The sequence below is a fragment of the Benincasa hispida genome, chromosome 6, assembly GCF_027475165.1.
Source record: "Benincasa hispida cultivar pf3 chromosome 6, pf3_genome.v1.1, whole genome shotgun sequence".
NCBI classification, from domain to species: domain Eukaryota; kingdom Viridiplantae; phylum Streptophyta; class Magnoliopsida; order Cucurbitales; family Cucurbitaceae; genus Benincasa; species Benincasa hispida.
In genome coordinates, this window is record NC_143483.1 from 12,361,904 (window position 1) to 12,380,614 (window position 18,711).

General features: G+C 33.5%; 3 protein-coding genes across 5 annotated transcripts; 1 reads left to right on the top strand and 2 right to left on the bottom strand.

Annotated features, from left to right (window-relative positions):
• Positions 1–983: 983 nt before the first annotated feature.
• Positions 984–10,965, bottom strand: RCK (DNA helicase ROCK-N-ROLLERS). Its single transcript, XM_039034811.2, has 28 exons — positions 10,698–10,965; positions 10,158–10,256; positions 9,403–9,583; positions 8,876–9,037; positions 8,272–8,509; positions 8,129–8,165; positions 7,994–8,040; positions 7,751–7,788; positions 7,612–7,633; positions 7,288–7,500; positions 7,004–7,160; positions 6,839–6,890; positions 6,529–6,600; positions 6,375–6,424; positions 6,184–6,301; positions 6,016–6,079; positions 5,816–5,899; positions 5,607–5,732; positions 5,321–5,517; positions 5,052–5,240; positions 4,699–4,950; positions 4,573–4,622; positions 3,752–3,769; positions 3,375–3,457; positions 3,082–3,277; positions 2,915–2,952; positions 2,478–2,813; positions 984–1,556 (listed from the first exon to the last, which is right to left on the bottom strand). The coding sequence occupies exons 2-28, from the start codon at positions 10,223–10,225 to the stop codon at positions 1,159–1,161; spliced, it is 3,486 nt and encodes a 1,161-aa protein (XP_038890739.2). The 5' UTR covers positions 10,226–10,256; positions 10,698–10,965; the 3' UTR covers positions 984–1,158.
• Positions 10,966–12,173: 1,208 nt separating this feature from the next.
• Positions 12,174–16,133, top strand: LOC120080321 (chaperone protein dnaJ C76, chloroplastic-like). Of its 2 annotated transcripts, none has more exons than XM_039034955.2 (6): positions 12,174–12,491; positions 12,833–12,995; positions 13,072–13,264; positions 14,755–14,861; positions 14,953–15,154; positions 15,684–16,133. In XM_039034955.2, exons 1-6 carry the CDS (start codon positions 12,391–12,393, stop codon positions 15,806–15,808), a joined length of 891 nt encoding a protein of 296 aa, XP_038890883.1. In that variant the 5' UTR covers positions 12,174–12,390; the 3' UTR covers positions 15,809–16,133. The 2 variants fall into 2 exon arrangements, with proteins under 2 accessions (XP_038890883.1, XP_038890882.1); XM_039034954.2 differs by having other exon boundaries at positions 12,244–12,491; positions 12,818–12,995.
• Positions 15,820–18,307, bottom strand: SIRB (sirohydrochlorin ferrochelatase B). Of its 2 annotated transcripts, none has more exons than XM_039034957.2 (6): positions 18,009–18,307; positions 17,711–17,931; positions 17,548–17,609; positions 16,507–16,617; positions 16,304–16,396; positions 15,820–16,200 (listed from the first exon to the last, which is right to left on the bottom strand). In XM_039034957.2, exons 1-6 carry the CDS (start codon positions 18,203–18,205, stop codon positions 16,099–16,101), a joined length of 786 nt encoding a protein of 261 aa, XP_038890885.2. In that variant the 5' UTR covers positions 18,206–18,307; the 3' UTR covers positions 15,820–16,098. The 2 variants fall into 2 exon arrangements, with proteins under 2 accessions (XP_038890885.2, XP_038890886.1); XM_039034958.2 differs by having other exon boundaries at positions 16,094–16,232; positions 18,009–18,165.
• Between the last annotated feature and the right edge of the window lie 404 nt (positions 18,308–18,711).

Genomic DNA, 18,711 nt, shown 5'->3' on the forward strand with positions numbered 1-18,711 from the left:
GATCTAAGGTAACTCAATCTCAATCCTGAGCTAACTATGAACTCCTGTTTATTTGGGATTAGCATTTAATTTGCATAGTGGTGAGTGGCTCATCATCGCCACTTGATAAGCCTCCCATTTTATGGGTAAGACCGGATAGATAGCTGGGGACATAGTCATGCAAGATGGAATCTGCTCTTACTCGCTTTTAGGGATAGTAAATAGCTTATTCCCTTAAGTACTGACTCCTAGTCTTGAATAAGGGGCACCGTTCTTTCCATGACTAAGATGGACTCAATTTATTGGTAGGACCACAAACCAATTGTTCATTAGTAGATCAGTTGAGACTTAAGGAATAAGATGTATTACAGGGGTAAAATGGCAATTTTAACCTGATTGCAAATACGTGCAACTTGTGAAAGATCAACATGTGAAAGTAATTTGGATCTTAAGCACTCTAACTCTCGTCTTGCTGGAGAAGAAGAAAATGTGCAGAGGAAATAGATCGAAGAAGGGACGACGTGTAAAAAGGGAGAAAGGAAGAGGAAAAAGAAAAAACAGAAAACATAAATGAGTTGGGAGAAGAAAGAAAAAAAGAAAAAAAAAATCATGAAAGCAATGATAATATTGTAAATTCACAAGATCATGACATTAGCAAAGGGTCATTTGATATGTCTAAGTTATAAAACTAGTGTTCCAATAATATATTTTTTTTTAAGTTACAAACTATCATATTATTTCAATTGCCAAAATGAACATAGCTTAATAGTAATTGACATAGTCTTTCTTCCTAAAAGTCAAGGTTCGGTCCCACATACTGCAGTTGTTATACTAAAAAAAGTGCTCCATTATGATTGTCGTTTTCGACAATATGCACATAAAGGAACCAAACCTCAATTCTCAGAATCAATAAAACAATATGTCAATTAAACTATTTTCATTTGCAATTATCAATTCTTTGGTTAGAATATATAATTTAAAGGAACTATATTTTAAACTAAAAATAAACAATAAAACATAACAAAATTTAAATTTTCAAAGATTTTAACAATTTGTCAATTTTTTTTAAAAAAAGAAAAGTTGTAAAAACAGTCGTCAGAAAATACATGGAAAACACACCCAAATATGACACGTGCCTCTCTTTAAACAAAAGGATGGCATATTAAGATGAGAAAGAAGTCAAAGGAATGAAAAGACACTCTTAAATCCAACAAAAGGATCAACTTCCCTGCTTTCCGTGGCAGTTTCTAAGGAGCACAAATTCTGTCTGCTTTCTACAGATGGGCTCTGCTGCTTCTTCCAGTTGGTACTGATATTAGGGCTCTCTGGGCGTGGCCGCTTGTTTTCCTTCAACATGGAGATATCAAAACACACCATTGGCATGGATTCCATTGGACCACTTGAATCTCTTGAAGAAGCCTGATTCAATTTGCTGTATCTATCTCCTCCTCCTGCCTTTGTATTTTCAGAATTTTGGTGTACTACTGGAAAACTGTTGGCTTTTCGTTTAATATGATCGAATATGGTTTCCTCGGTTACAATTATTTTGCTTCCTTCTGTCTGAAGACCGAAGTCCCCTGTTGTTGTTATTATTAGCAATCATTAGAATTTGTTTATAACGAAGGAAATACTAAATGTTAAATTTGAGATTGATTGAAAAGGCATTCATGATCCAATATGCAATGTCGAAGCTATCATTAAAATGTTATATGTCATATCATATCACTATGGTCACTTTCACAATGAAGATCAGAGATAAAATCTAGTTGTAGATTGAAGCTACATCAACCTTATTTCTATCTATCCACGAGTTTATCTACTTTGTTGTGTTGTCCCTATTGTATTCGATAAATGTTTCTTCCAATTTGAAAGATTTAGGGAGAAGTTGGGTTGCTAATTTTTTCAGCTTGGTAGGTAATGTTATTAATGGTGGCCTTTTGTTTCTGCTCCTTGAGTTTGGGTGTTTTATGAAGTTTTTTTCAAAAAGAAAAAAAAAAAAAAAAAAAGTTTTAGAAAACAAGTTTGTGTCGTCACCTTCCATCAATGTTTTATCAACAAGCTGTGTTGTCCACCTTCCAAAAACAAGTTTTGAAAACTAAAAAACTGGTTTATAAAAACTTGTTATTTAGAAAAAAAAAAAAAAACATTTGAACTTGAAAACCACAGTAAAGATTGGAGGGCATGACTTTGATAAGAGCTAAGAGGTCAGGAGTTTAATCTATGGTGGTCACCTATTTAGGATTTAATATCCTACGAGTTTCATTGACACTCAAATGTTGTAAGGTTGGATGGGTTGTCCCGTGAGATTAATCAAGGTGTGCGTAAATTGACCTAGACACTCATGGATATATTTTATAAAAAAAACATAATAAAGATTTGAAGGGAAACACAATATAAATTTAAAATATGTAAAAACTAATCTAGAAAGTTAAAAGAAAAATGATTCTAAATATCAACCTTCCATTCTAAGACTATATTTAAAGCGAATAGATACATACCTTTATCAACATCCATGAAATGTCGTTTAGAAGTGATGTGGCTTTGTAGGGTCAGATATTCATTATTTCGTAGTTCCTTTCTGAATGCTGAAAACGAATCCACATTGGCATGAGGAGAAAGTTCATTTCTCTGTGTCACTTCCAATGCTTCAACCTGGAGTTCTAGCGGCTGCTTATTGTTAGTTAGACTATATGTCACTGGTGCAGGTGAATGAGCGCTACTTTTTGATGCAGCCAACACAGGAAAGCTTTTAGCTTTCTCACGTATGTGGTCAAATACAGTTCTTTCAGTGATGATTTTGCATTCATCTTCGTCGTTGCCAGTTGCAGGCTTGGCTGCCACAATTTCAAGTTACATTTTTCTTTGTTAAGGAAATCAAGAGAGAAATATAATACAAGGCACGAGTTTCGCTCTTGACTCTCAAAATTTTACGTACCTTCCTCCAAGTCTTCGTCTAAGAGGTTGAAACTCGGCCTGGAAATTTTTTAAGTGAAAGGCGAGAATATTTCTCAGCCTCAAATGTCATAATAAAGGTTTTGTCACGGCAAAGGGCATTATTTTCTACTTCGAATGAAAAGTTTCGAGATCTAGAAGTTCACTCACATGGAATCAAGTAATGCGTTTGAGTTGCCAGATATGGGCAGCTCTTCCGTTGCAGCTTGTGGTAGAGGTTCACTGTCGTCGTCAATGACATATACTTCCTCAGGTGGATGAGAGGATAATGGCATTCTTCCCCATTTGTTTTTCGCGTTTAAATTTCGTTCCATTAGTTGAACTTTTCGGTGGAGATCAATGCCAACTGTATGAAGAAACATTTAAAATCGTATCGAAGTGCGCTAGGGAATTTGTTAATCCAAGTGGGTTTGCAGAACTTCCGAAACAGTATTGATTCTTACTGTATTCATCAAAAATAAGATCGGCTTTGATCGTCAACTTTCCTTGTTGTGGATATGAGACAAGAACAACTGCACTGTAGGGGCTGCAGAAAGAGCAACGTAGTAGCATGAAAATGTTATATCGATGCTATAATTACTATTTTTTAATCAAATTATCATTAGACAACATAAGTTCACTTTTTCCACGTAAGAAAAAGTCAATATGGGATAAAGAAATTTTTACTCCCTCAAAAACGTCATGGAATTGGAAAGAAATAACCACCTTTTGAAATAAGACCATAATGTTTACTTACCCATAATCGTAATGATAACTAATATGGCATTTAAGAAAAATTTTGTTGGTTAATGAGCTATAGAAGGTTAAGAGGCTCGAGTACCTGGAGAATTCATCGACCCTGCAGCACCAAACAAATGGAGTTAAACTAAGTAGGCTACACTTGGAACAAGCGAAATTCACACGAGAAGTTTAAAGCACTCTCACCCAAAAAAGCATTTAGATTTATAAATATTAGAGGTGTTTAAAAAGCCCGATACTCGAAAAAATCGATCAATCCAACCGAATCCGTGCAGTTTGAGTTGGATTATCAATTTATTTGGATTGAGTTGTTCAAACAAATGAAAATTTTATGGGTTAGGTAGGATTCAAATAAATGAAAATTTTATGGGTTGGGTTGGTTCATGGGTTTACCTAATATAACCCAAACCAACCCGAATTATTATTAACTTTAAAATATATTTTTTATTATTTATAACACAATTGTTTATACATACACTGATTTTAATTTTATTTAATTCCAATATTTTTTGAATAATTTATTTTTTAACTCTTAAAAATAGTTTCTTTGCACTCTAAAATAAAAATTTTCACTATATAAATTGAAATTGAGTTGTTAATCTTAATTCAATATATGAAAATAATTAAATTAGATTTTTACATATTTACGTTTTGTTTCTTTTTAGAACAAAATTTTAAAATAAATGATCCGATTAGCCCGAACCAACCCAATCCAAATATTTCATGGTTGGGTTGGGTTTATTTTTTAATAAATGTCTAAAAAGTCTTTCAACCTAATCCAATCCAACCCAACCCATTAACACTCCTAATAAATATCTAAAACCTGAACCTTTGCCCTTTTCTTATAAAATACAGGCTAAGTCTTCTGCTTAAATTTATACATCAAAGTTTCAAAGTAATCACCTTATTTTCTCATGAAAGAGGATCTGGTTATCTTCTTCTGAGCCAACAATCTACGAGACAGAGTTCTCTGTTGCAACATTCAATTCTGGGTGAAAAAATAGAAATGATTATTTGAAGTCAACATACCATTTCAGCGTAATGTCGTTTATTTGGTCGGTAAGACTGGGGCAATCTAGTTAATGTTACTATGAGCTTGGCCTTCGCTTGCCTAGGGCATTCAGCTTCCTCGAGCTTCAGATCCACTTCCGGTGGTAAAGATGATAATGACTCCTTGATATGATTCCCAAATGGGTATTTTCTGCCAGTGACTATCTCTATTTTCCTTGGATCAGCTTCAGCAAGTTCCTCAAATGATTTTATTCCCATAGAATGCAACGCCTTCAATAAATTATATGAAAGGATTCATGGAAAACACAAAGGAGTTTCATCAAGAACCTAATAGACAATGTTTAGGAAGCAATAAGAGGTTAAATAGAAACCTTCGCAGTCACCATTCCGATGCCAGGTAATTGTTTGAGTAAATAGGGACTGTCATCCCAGAGTTTCTGATATAAAGATTTTGCAAGAAGCATTGAGTTGAATGTTCCTTCGTAGTTCTTTCTGTATACAAAATATTCTTTCATGCATTTGGCAATTCTGCATCCATTTGAGCAAATAGAATTCATGTCCTGTGCAAGAATACCAGTTGTAACAACTTCTTTCGAGCACAATATTATTTAAAAGCCACTTGCTTTATGAGAAAATGAACCTGACTGAGGGATAAATCGTGAATTAAAGGGTCACCGGTCAAGCAATCATTTGCTAAAATAAATATTTTCTCTTCTCTCGTCTGTATACGCTTTTTCTTCTTCCCATTTTCACCAAGAATGTGAAAACGCAGCCTCCCATCTTTATCATTGTTTACATCATTTAGAAGCTTCTTCTCATTGCGCCTAAGCTGGATCCCTTTATTTCCCCAAATTATTCATATCCTCCTTCAATTGAATTCTGAAAAACCAGCAATATTCACAAGGGAAAAGATCAGAGACGCATACAAGCAATTTCCTCGGCATGGCAGATGATATGTAGCGCCTCCTCTAGACTACAAATTTCAGGGGCATGCATAATGTGTTTCATGGTATCAAACTTCAAATAGTATTTAGTCATCAACCTCCCGGGATCTGCTGACAAAAAGGGAAAGGAAATCAGGAAGTTCTATTTCATTCAATAGTAGAAATAGTTGATGCCGTTCTCTAAAGTTTACCTAGTGGCTTCAAGAGGAAGCCATCTTCATCCATCCAAATCATTTGATGTCGAGATAATTCATTTACTTTCTCAATGCAAATGTCTGATTGTAAATTACCATAGATTATAGTTTCCAACCAGAGCATATGGAGGGTTGAGTACACAGAAATATTACCAAAACAATTCAATTAAATTATACGATAGAGTAAGTTATAGTACCTTCCATGTGCTTCTCCGTATTATGATTAGGAATTCCATTTCTTATAGCATATTTCTGCGGATTCTAGCTTGCAAATAAATTTGTACGATTTTTTTTAAATGGTTAAGATAAAAACAAAAATATCTGGAATATATAATCAAAAGGATGGCATGGGAAAATGTACACACCTTTTTCATTCTTACACACAAATACGAACACTTCATCCATTCAATTGCTTTTATTATATCTGGGATGGTCATTTGAACTATCTCCGCATTTAAATGCTCCGTCACACATGACAGCAATCTAAATTCGAGAGAGCATATGTAAAACAAAACATTTGAAGTGTTCCATATAACATGCTCAGTTAAATACATACTGCGATTCCACAATTTCACATCCATTCAGGAGATTCTCATACAAATGGACCTAGAATAGCAATAAGAAAAATCAACTCCAAAACAAATTAACTTTGTCAACTTCCAAGTGAAGAAAGAAAATGAGAGAAATGAAGCTAGATATCATGTCATTACAGTGTCTCTTCTTGTCATGATTATGACAATTCCTGTGTCATCAAATGGAGGCCGACCTGCCCTCCCACACATCTGCGTATAACAAAGCGGACCAGATTTTTAAGACCACAAGACAATTTCCTGAAAGAAATAGAAATAGCCAATCTTATCTTGAAATAGCCAATCTTATCTTTCTGTGAAATGTGATTGTGAGTCTTTTCCACCGATTCCACCGCATTTCACCACATTTCAGAAAGACACATGTTGGATCACCAAAGAAAAGAGGTGAAAACAGGAACCAGGAAAAAAGCATATCGTGACAATGAAGAACCTGTAGTATGGTGGACCGATCATATTCCATGTAAAGGCCCTTCTCCTTGTTACTACATGAATAAGGTAGAAATTAGATGTGTGGGATATAAGTTTCAGTTAACTTTCTAGCATTTTTCTTTTAGAATCCCCAAACAAGTTGAATAGAAAGAGGTGCTGAACATACAAGTGCTGTGTTGATTTTATTATGACTGTATGTGCCGGCAAGTTAATTCCATGAGCAAGAGTATTTGTAGTGCAAATAACTTGAATATCACCCTTGAGAAAAAGACTTTCAATGAGATTGCGATCCTTCAAGCAAAGTCCACCATTGTGATAGCCAACTGTAAATGTGAGATGTTTATTTCCACACCATCAAGTAGCCAGATAATAACTCAACAACACGAGTTTTGAAATAAATTCAGGAAGACATGAGTGCATTAAGAAAAGGAGAAGAAGTGAGCCCTCTACCACCATAAAGAATATTAGATTGCATTTGCTTATCACTGCATGATAGTGAAGCTTCTCGTAATCTTTCCAGCTGTTCCTTGCTTTTGATAAATGGATTTGAATAACCGAAGGTCATTGCTGTTTGTGAGAGCCGTTGAGCTGCTTCTTGCGCTCCTTTTCTAGTTGAACAAAACACTAATGCAGATTTTCCTCTTGAATATTGCATGAGAACATCTGTGAACTCATTTGGAAATCTACATTTCTTAGTATAACAATATTAGATGTGCGAAAACAGAAGCAAATAAAATAATATTGGTTAAGAGAAAATTTCTTGGTCCCACTTACCAAAAATGTAGTTCTGAAGGCGCTGTAATACACAATGAAACGAAGTTGGAACTGTTAGATAATTCCAAGCATACTTTATGCTCATTGTGACTTCTTGAAAGTAATCTATTCTATTCTATGCAGAAGTTCGATCAAGTACCTTCTCAAACATGAAATCATTTTTAGCAGGGGCATAGCCTGCAGAAAATTTACATAATTAAGTATACAACAGGAAAACAAAAAACAAATACAAAACAAAACACATCATGTGCTGCATACTTATTGGTATTTCCATTTATTCTAAGCACTGAACCATCTCGTACTTGCACTCTACATTTATAAAATAGTAGACTGCACGTGACAAGAAGAAAACCAGAAACTGGTAATTTCAGAAATCAATTACCGAAAACTTTGCTGGTTAACTTTATAGGCCTCATTTCCTCTCCAAACCTGATGGAACATTGAAAACCAAATGAAATATGCTTGATCCAGCAATGAAGACACTACATATGGCTGCTATTTAATACCAAAAGCGTACCTTTTAACTCCTTGAACAGGGACGCTAAGCCATTCCGCTGCAACGGTATAAATCAAATCTTAAGATGCAACAAAAATTTAAAGTATTTCCATAAACTTGGAGGTGCAACTTAAACTAATAATAAAAACCTAACGTAAACTTACCAAGATCCCCAATATTTGGGATTGTGGCAGATACAGCTAAGAAGCGAACACGTGAGAGAGGACTGGATTTCATTTCGGGGTTGCGAGCAATCATTTTAATTCTACTAACTATAGCTTCCAACACCGCTCCACGTGGGTCATTCAAAAAATGAACTTCATCAATAAGTACAAGAGCTATGTCACTGAAGAAGCCCAAACCACCATCCTTTATGCGATAGTGAGTCACTGCATCAAATTTCTTTAATGTAAAAAAAAAAAAAAAAAAGGTATTTAGCCATCCTGAAAATACAGCTAAAAATGAAACCAATGAAAGTCACCACTTACATTTACAGTATGGGATCACTGCATCAAATATATGCAAGTGACATTCAAGTAACAAGAAGTGCCTATAACTATTGAAATTTAAGACTATGCAGCTTGGGGCAACCATGTTAAGCAAGAAGAATGGCTCTCTGGAAAAGAATGTGAAAATAAACTTAAAAGAGTTCTGTGGCTAATAGTGTTATTAGCATTCAATTGCACGTGGCCTTAATTTCGTCTAAGCATTAATACATGAAATAAAGGTTCTATATCCTCACGAGAATCCTGTGTTCAAAGTGATGACCTCAGGCGTTGTTACAATAATGTCAGCTTCTTGTATATTCTTCACGTTGTAAGTTTCATTATCTCCTGTTAGCTCCAAACAGCTGACCCCCCAAGACCCGAATTTCTGATTCCAATCACGGACCTTCTCCTGTACTAAGGCCTTAGATGGGGCAATATATATCTGCATAAATATAAAAGAAAGATGGAAAGCATAGTCATCTAATACTGAATGCAAATAAAAATTCAACTTGAAGGTAATTTGTCCGATGCAAGAATAATATCCCTTCAAAATTGTAATTTTCCCTGTAAATCATGTTTTTTAAAAAAACGATGCGATAAATAGTAGCATCTTTGTGTACATGGACAAACATACCCACAGTAAAAGAGAGCTAAGAAGCAATGAAACGTGGAAATTTGTTGAGGAGAAACAATTCATGCTCATGAATTGAATAAAAAATACTGCAATGATTGTCCTATATTATGACAAGAATAAATTTAGCATTCTCTTTACACTTGTCCGATGGCATAATTGCATGTGGCACCTACGCTTTTTAGAGTTCCCTTTACATGGACGAACTTCCCTTCGGCAATAAAATTTGAAAGAAGCCTCAAAATGCAAAGCTCAAACAGTACAGTTTTACCACTCCCAGTAGGTGCTGAAATGACCATGTTTGTATCGGAGTTGAAACAAACAGGGAAACATTCACTCTGCAATGAATTGAAGTACCTGTTTGTAGTGAGAATAATAAGAATGGATTAGCTTAGTTCACAACTTGAGTCGGAGAGAACACAACATATATAAGAGGAAACAGTCATGTGAGAATGTGTACTTCAATTTTAATTTCCAATATTATCTCACATCTTTAGGAATTAGAAAGCGACAATAAGTTCGTCAGTTAAAAGGTTAAGATGGTCGATTTCTACTCCAACTTTGAACTTCCTTGAAACTAGTTTGAAACAAACTCTGTGATATCCTAATTGAGAAATAATGAGAAAGTAAATACAAACTCAATGGCAGAACTGATGCTTCTAAACAGACTGATAGAAAGCGATGATCAGTTCGTTCTATTGCAAGAAGCAGACGGCTGAAGAAGATATGCAATGGGCAACATAATAATATGCCTAACAACTAGAAGATTTACAGAGTTAAATGTGAAATATATAATATGTATCGTTCAATTTTGGGAACTTGTTGAGTTTGAAATCAATCAAAGAAAAATCATATATACTAACTTAATAATCGATCTACTGTAGTTTCTGAGTATATCAGAGCTCAAGTTTCAACAAAATTGGCATGTTACCTGAAACTAAAAGTCGACCGAAGTGGTGCGGGTAAATCTGACACGGATTTCAGTGAATATGAGTCCATGATCGCGTTAGAATAATTGAGTTTATTGATACTGAAACGAGGAAAACACTACTGTCAATAGTAAGATCTTCTATACACTTAATAAACAGATAATAAAATAAACACAGCATGTTTAAACATTACGAAGAAGAAACGAAGATTTGCACATTCGTTAGTCAATCCTGACCATAAACATCCAGAGATTCGGACGGAAACGTCTATAAAACAAATACAATGTAAACGAACCAGAAATACGAAGAAGCACCGAGAATTCAAAGGCTCAATCAAGAATGGACGTCCAAATTCTTTAAGTGAAAAAAAAAAAAAAAAAATCAATCCAAGCAATGAAATCATGCAGCGGCAAACTCAAATTCAGAACCGTCATGAACGGAATCCGTCGAGAATCTCGCAAACATTTAATACACATTTATGTAATATAGCCAAAACTAAAATCGAAGAACGGTGTAATACCGAAGTCGTTCTGAACTCTTACCTTAACAGAAATGTTTCATAACAGTTTGTTCAGGCATGATCAATGATGAAACTAGTATTCCATTGTCTGTGCACTACTTCCTCTCGGCGGTTAAAATGAACAGATTCGGGAATTTCAGTCTCGATGTTCGTTTCGAGAGCGCTGTGAAGCCTTTGAAATGCGACGGCAAGAAGAATGAAAATGAAAACTTAATTCCTCTGAAAAGGTAAGGAAATAAGTTCAAAATGAAAATGGCATGGAAGACGAAATTGAAATGTCCACTGTATCACCCGAGTTGAAATGGCGGGAATCTGTATGCGTAGGCTGCGGCGATTTGGGAACCTTTTAATTTTTTTTATTGTTAAAGTATAATTTTGATTCTCAAGTTTCGTTAAATTTTAATCGTTATAGTTTCAATAAATCACAACTTCAGTTTTACCGAAATTGATTGGAAGGAAGTAAAATATATGAATATATATTTACAATATTTATAGTAAAAATATTATAGATAAAATTTTTTTAAAAAATCAATAATAAATTAACATTGACAGTCAAATTTAAGATTTATTGAAAAGATATGTACTGAAATTGAACCATTAAAAATATATAAATTAAAATTGAATAAATTTAAAAATATAGGAACTAAAAGCAGTATTTAATCTTTTTATATATATAACGTTGAGACTTGTTTTACCTTTTATCCCTAATTTTGTGAGAGTGGAATTTGATGCGTTTTTTCCTTCTGTTTTTTTTTTTGTTAAGCTATGAAAAATACACTATACATGAAAATTGAGACATGAATTGTTATAGCAATGGTCTAGAATGAAATATATAGATAACTACATCGTTTCTAGTCTTGATATCATTTTAAAATTTTAAAGGATTTCTATTCTAATGATAGTTTTGAAAGTTTATAAAATATGAGAGAATTTTTTTACTTATGTAAGAATACTTTTTTAGATAAAAGAGAAAATTCAAAAGTATTTTTCTTATAAGGATAATTATTAAAATATAAAACTGAACCGATTTTGTAACGACCCAACTCCCTAGGACTCGAACTAGACCGTTACTATACACATGAATGCATAGAATTTAAAATGACACATTTTCATAGCGAAATGAATGTTAGATAAATAAAGTCAAATAAAAGATTTTCATTAAAACTAAATAAAAGTCAAATAACAAAGTATCCATAAATCATAATTAGAAATTTAATGAGTCTCGAAAAGTATAAAACATGAAGGTTGAAAAATATGAAGGAATTTAAACATAAGCGGAAACATAAAATTGGTTCAAATGGTTAAAGGATTTCTTTTGTCATTTGTCAATGTGCCCTCAAATTTTACGAAATTATAGAATTTGAATTGGGTAAAACTCGGGGAGTTAAAAATTTATTTTCAAAAAACTTTCTAGAGTTTAGATGCTAAAACTTGTAATTAAATTTTTTGGCATAAAAAAAGAATTTACAGGGGAGAGAATGAAACAAAAATTGAGATACTTCTAAGTTCTAAAGTGAGAATATACAACAAAAGTCAGTGGAAACAAATTTCCAAAATAAAAGGACTCATGGGGGTCCCTTCAGAAATATCACGATTTCCAAAAAAATATCTAATCCATTTCAGACTCTTCCTTCCTCCAGTGAACTGCCGATTGGCAGCGGCAACTTTCTCCTCTCTAAAACCTCCATAGAGAATTTGCAGTTTCACTATTCCTCATGGCCATCTTTATCTCTCCATCGATCCACCACTTAATGCCGCCGATGGCTTCTTCTCCATCTCTTGCGCATCCTAATGATCATAGCAACCACATCTTAAGGTAATTTCATTAACAGAGATCAATCGCTAAGAGTTCTACCTTTTTCCTCTTCTTCATTGATTTACTTAGAATGGAAGAGATTTTTAATTTTACAAGCTTATATATAAGTTTGAATCTTAATTCCTCCAATTTTACTGCTGAATAATACTTCTGATGGAAGAATTTTGGTCGGAAGGAGGCAGAGATGGACCGCGATTAGATGCATCGCAAAAGAAAGAGCGAACAAAACAAACTATTACGAGCTTCTTTTTAATTTGACGAGCTTATATATAATTTTGAGTCTTAATTCCTCCAATTTTACTGCTAAGTTATACTTCTGATGGAAGAATTTTGATCGGAAGGAGGCAGAGGTGGACGGCGATTAGATGCAGCGGAAGAGAAAGAGCGAACGAGACGGACTATTACGAGCTGCTTGGAGTTTCTGCAGATTCAAATGTTCAAGAAATCAAAGAAGCCTACAGGAAGTTGCAGAAGAAATTTCATCCAGATATTGCAGGCCAAGAGGTTAATTAATTTCTTGTGGAATTGATCGCAAAACACTTTGATTAATTACTGTCCGATGATTTTTGAACTTTGTTAGGGCCACGAGTATACGCTGAGGTTGAACGAGGCGTATCGGGTTCTGATGAGAGACGATAAAAGGAAGGAATATGACACTTCAATGGGTGCAATGAGGGTGAGATTTGGGAGTTATGGCTCTGGATTAGGTTACAGTTCGTGGAACGGACCTCTGAGACCTCAGGCTTTGTTTGTTGACGGGAATGCATGCATAGGTATGTATGGCTGTGTTCCTCTTTCAATATTCATTATGTATATGAACTCTTTAAAAAAAAACCATGTTTGTTAGAGAATTTGAAAACAGAAAATTAAAAATAAATAACTCGGTGAAAACATAAATATTTCATATATGTATCTTGTTTAAAAAGTGTTTGATGCTATATATTTATATCTTATATAATTATTATTAATTTATTTATGAATATGATTTATATTTAATTTTTTTAAAAGAATGAATAGAATTTATAACATGATATATTCTATTTCTAAATATTCTTATTTTTATTTAAAATAATTATGTATTTTAAAATTTAAAATTCAAAATCCGCATATAATGAAAACATAAGAATATTGTTTTTAGAATTTACACTGTTTGGATCATAGAACTCATTAAATTTGAAAACATAAAATGTGATCCATATTCTCTACTAAACCGGTCCTTACATATTTTTTGGTTTACATCTTATTTTGGTCCACTTTTAAATTTGTTCCCTTTTTTGTCTCTATTATATGATATTATATTAAATTTACCTATGCCCGTGGATTTAAGCTTTTAGATCAATCGATAATTTGAGATGGTATCAAAATTTAGAGTAGATGGTCTAAAGAGGTTATGTGTTCAAATCTTAGAATGTTATTTCCTCCCCAATTAATATTAACTTCCACTTGTTGGATCTTCTACATATTTTAAATCCACAAGTGAGGAGTGTTAAATGATATAATATTAAATTTACTTTATCTTTCGAACTTTCAAAAGAATAAATATTTTGATTCTTACTTTTATTTCTTTTTTAACAAATTAATGGCATAATTTTGAATATGTGTACTAACACGTTAAAAAGGACCATAATTTCAAAACCACAAAATCACATACATCGAATATTAGACGAATAAAAATTAGATGGAAAAACAATATAATAAAGACTAAAATGATTGTTTTTAAAAGTTGAGATACTATAATAAATATTACGAATATTTTTAGACAAAAAATAAATAAGCATAAAAGTTTACGAAAAATAAATATTTTAAAAATTTAAAAACTAAAGTGAAACAAATGTGAAAGTTTATGGACCAACATAAAATTTATACCTACAATTTTATTAGTTGAGTAAGTAATTGTTTGAGATTCATAACTAGTGTGAGGAGATCTTGTAGCAAGGAAAGAATAGTTTAAATCTTGTTGTTTTCTTAAACAAAATTTAAATTCAGCTGTAAGAAAGTTATTAATTTCATCTGGTTAGATTTAGCTCACTTTGTCACATAGATAAAAAAAAATAGTAAAGAAGATTCAAATTGGCTATTCTTAATTAATATTACAAACTATTATCAAAATGGGCACAACTCAACTCAACTACCATAATGTTTATATTATCAACCTTAAAGTCAGAGGTTTAATTTTCCACTTCATGTAGTTAAAAAAAATTTAAAAAATAATTACAAACTACTTCCTAATATGAACATGAGAGACCTGCATAATTTTTCACAGGATGCAGGGAATGCGTACACAATGCAAGTAATACATTCACCATGGATGAGACTCTTGGCCGTGCACGAGTAAAGGTTCAGTATGGAGACAATGATCAGAAAATTCAGGTATAGGAGAAAAAAAAATGAGAGAGTAAATTACGAGAAAAATAGAACTTAAAAGAACACTAAACAGCGTCTTTTTGTTTCATTGTTACAGGTTTCAGTGGAATCGTGTCCTGTGAATTGCATATATTGGGTAGAAAAGGAGGAACTGGAAGTGTTGGAGTATTTGATGCAGCCACTGCCTAAGGAAGGATATGGAGTGTTCGGAGGCGGCTGGGAAATTCCAGCCAATGTCTTTATGGCGGCCAAGGCCTTCACCATGCAGCTGAAACGCCAGAAGCAGGACACAAGTTATGGTGAGTAATCGAAGCTATCATCATCAATTGGATTTTTGTTCAATTCCAATACTTGAGTGAACAACATTGTGTTTTATTGAAGGTTTGATTTAATTAAAGGTTAAATTATAAATTTGATCTTGATAGAGTTTGATAAAATTCTCCTAAATAGTTTCTAATTCTAAATCATATGGATTATATTTTAATTTTTTTCCAAACCATGGGTCAAATTTATAATTTAACCTATAATTAAGTTTTTCATAAGTCATAATCCATCAACTTAAGCTTTTGAATTCATTGGTATAATTTAACTGATATCAATGCAAGAGATTTGACCATTTGTAATGTCATTTCTTCTCAAATTATTATTGATTTATACTTTTTTAAAACAAATTGATTTCTACTTGTGTTTGCTACAACTTTTCAAGCTATAAATGAGGGAGAATATTAAATTATCGATATAATTAAGTTACTATAATCCATCAACTTAAACTCTTAAACTTTTGAGTTGATTGATGATTTTAATATCTTTCGTCATATGTACTAACAGGAGCAGAAACTGTGGAAGAAACTCCAGCTCAAGCTGAGGCTCGAGCGAATGCCACCATGAAAATACAGAGGGAGAAGTTCTATGGAGTTTGGAATTGGGTAAAACGAGTTTTTGGTGATAGATAAATCTCAAAGCGTGGAAAAATGTTCTCAAACCCATTTTTGAGAACCATCTTATTGTGCATATTATAGTCATTATGTGAAAATACAATAGAGAAACAACCAAAAAGGTCAAGTTTTACAAAGCATTGATACCGAACAAAATAGGTAGATTGTCGAGCCTTCAGTAGTCAAGTCATAAATATGTCGAAATCATTTTTATCCCTTCTGTAGCTTCTCCACATTGTTATAGGCCCTTCGAACGGAAGTCGACGAAAAACCCGAGCAGTTTCATCCCAAGCCCTTACTATTATACACTAATTAAATCTGCATTTGCCTGTTCCTGCACAAACTTCACATTCTTCTGCAACGCCAGCAGCATGGCTTAAGCAGTGACTTATTCTATCATTCACAACATCCTGACAACAGAACCATAACAAATATAGTCTCTCTTTTATCATTTTATGACACTGCTTTCTTCTATCCTATACTGGAAAAAGAATGTACTTCAGAAATACTTACCACAAGTTTTTCGTGAAGACCGAGAGGCGCGGTTATTATATACGATATTCCTGGGTGATCCTTTGCTGCTTCGGCTGTTAAGGAAGGAATATCCTGCAAAATTTCACCCATTGCTATCATCAATCCTCTTACCAAACCAATGATAGAAGATGCAAAGGCCACCAGTTCATTTCCATCGAATTAAGTGTCCTACAGTGAGTTACCTGTTGCCAATGTCGACCAGGAAAGAGAAAGAATGGGCTTACGATGATACGTTTGGCCCCTTGTTCAACGCACAATGCAAACGAGTCTCTTATTGACGGTTCAGCCAGCTCCTGTGTTGTTTTAGAACAAAGTAATGAAAATTCATTAGAGCTCACCCATCCATCCCTGCTACCAAAAATATCTTAAAGAATAAACTGGAAGCCAAGAAACCGTAAGTACATTAGACATGATTGTGACAGTTACTCTTATCATGTGTTGAAACATATGTGCAGAGCCGGAAAGGTAAGAAAAAGACAAAGAAACTACAGACAGTACGATGGCATAGAATATTTCTGCACCAGTATTCACATTGAATGGTAATTTATGTTGTTTTTGTATTCATTGGGTCCTATGTTCATTTGAAGGCTACAGATGTTGTACTTCAAAGTGTAGAAAAGTTATAGCCACAAACCTATGCATATTTTCATAAATCAAAAGGACCTTGATGTTGAATAATTGAATTATGGTTTACTTTTAATCCTAACTAATCGATCAAAAGTTAATAACGTAAGCATAGCTCAATTAATTCGACGAAAAACCTACGGTTAGGACCACCATTGTTAAACTAAACAAAAGGTTTAAATACTACTTTGGTCCTTGTTAGTTCATTTTAGTATTTATACTTTCAAGATGTTTATTTTAGTCCTTATACCTTCAAATTTGGTCTCTATATTTTTAAAATATTCATTTAATTCTTGTCTTTTCAACTTTAGTTCATTTTGCTACTTGAAATTCAAATGAAATAAAAATAAAAACGAAGAGACCAAAATGATAAAAAAAAATCAAAATGAACTCGAGTTAGAAGTAGGGACGAAAATGAATGTATTGAAAGTATAGAAATTAAAATGAACCAAAGTAAAAGGATGGGGAAACACTATTTAAACTTACATAAAATGCAGCATTAATTTTCAAAAACCAACCACCAAAATGAATAATGATACTTTAAGGATGAAATGAGTAGTTTACTACCTAAGTATAAGAAACAGTTGAAAAGAACATACCATGTGAGCAGGCTCTACAATAGGGTAACCAGTTTTATCCCTAAACATAGCAACGAACTCATCTGAAATTTTCAAACAAATTCAGAACCGCAAGAGGATTAGATTAGCCTGCATAGAACTTCAAAATTTCAGCCAAATTCCAAAATCCAAAACCCTAGCTTACTCAGCATGAGGTTAGATTCCCGGCGGCGCGAACCGTGGTCGACGATGATCACGGCATCTCCGGCACCAATCCGATCTCCGCTCCGATTAGAGCTTCCATTATCAACACTCATACGGAACCGCGAGGTGAAATTCCTGAATCTAGAGAGCCGTCGGATCAGAATTGGAGATTTCTGAGATGCGCAGATTGTGTATTTTCTTCTAGTTTCCACTGCTGAAGAACTTCAATGGCGAAACGGACGACCATTAGAGGCAATTTAAGAAAATTGAAAAGAAAATTAGGTCGAAGATTTTCAGACCTCTTCAGTGAAATTTGCGGAGTGACGATGGATAACGATGTCATGGGTTCTGATCCTTTGCAGAGAGAAAGGCTAGCTAGTCTTCTGGACTTGATTGGAATGATTGACCTAGTAAACGACGTCGTTTGCAAAAATAAATTGCATTGGGCCATTGGCCTAGGAGGAAGAAAATGTTGATTTTTACAAAAGTAATCCATTTTTATTGAAAATTGCAAATTTGATCTCGATTTTATAGATCAGATCAACCCAATGACCCGTTGATCAAACATGAGAGGAAGACATGGATTTTTTTTAAGTATGACAAAAGAGTATGGAAATTTGAACTCCATATGTGTGATGAATGGGAAATTTTGTACTAATAAGAATATTATCACGTCCATTTTTTAAAAGTCGATATGTATCACAAGTTGAAACTGAAGATAAAAGTCAATAAATCCTGATGATAATATGTGTTTTTATCATAACCATTGAATCGAATAAATTAATTTATTCTAATATTTCGATCCATGTTCAGTTAAGTCGAAGTAGGCTTAATTTAGTCTAAAGACCAATCCAACCTGAGATCCAATTAGTTGGGCTCAAGAATTAAAGTGCATAGACAAATCAATCCCAACCCTACAAGAGAACTGTATAAATAGAAGAGTTCTCATTGATTTGAGGTGTTAGAATTTGAAGGCTTTAGAAACTCGTGAAACTGAATACT

What these genes read in the sequence shown, in the direction of transcription:
- RCK (XM_039034811.2), bottom strand. Translation starts at nt 10,225, where the DNA reads ATGGACTCATATTCACTGAAATCCGTGTCAGATTTACCCGCACCACTT. An exon ending in CCTTCAGAACTACATTTTTG is followed by an intron (nt 7,501 to 7,611) that starts GTAAGTGGGACC and finishes ATGAGTTCACAG; the next exon opens with ATGTTCTCATGCAATATTCA. An exon ending in TCATGACAAGAAGAGACACT is followed by an intron (nt 6,425 to 6,528) that starts GTAATGACATGA and finishes TTGCTATTCTAG; the next exon opens with GTCCATTTGTATGAGAATCT.
- LOC120080321 (XM_039034954.2), top strand. Translation starts at nt 12,391, where the DNA reads ATGGCCATCTTTATCTCTCCATCGATCCACCACTTAATGCCGCCGATG. An exon ending in CAGATATTGCAGGCCAAGAG is followed by an intron (nt 12,996 to 13,071) that starts GTTAATTAATTT and finishes GAACTTTGTTAG; the next exon opens with GGCCACGAGTATACGCTGAG. An exon ending in TGACGGGAATGCATGCATAG is followed by an intron (nt 13,265 to 14,754) that starts GTATGTATGGCT and finishes AATTTTTCACAG; the next exon opens with GATGCAGGGAATGCGTACAC.
- SIRB (XM_039034957.2), bottom strand. Translation starts at nt 18,205, where the DNA reads ATGGATTACTTTTGTAAAAATCAACATTTTCTTCCTCCTAGGCCAATG. An exon ending in TTGTAGAGCCTGCTCACATG is followed by an intron (nt 16,618 to 17,547) that starts GTATGTTCTTTT and finishes AAAACAACACAG; the next exon opens with GAGCTGGCTGAACCGTCAAT. An exon ending in CTGGTCGACATTGGCAACAG is followed by an intron (nt 16,397 to 16,506) that starts GTAACTCACTGT and finishes GAAATTTTGCAG; the next exon opens with GATATTCCTTCCTTAACAGC.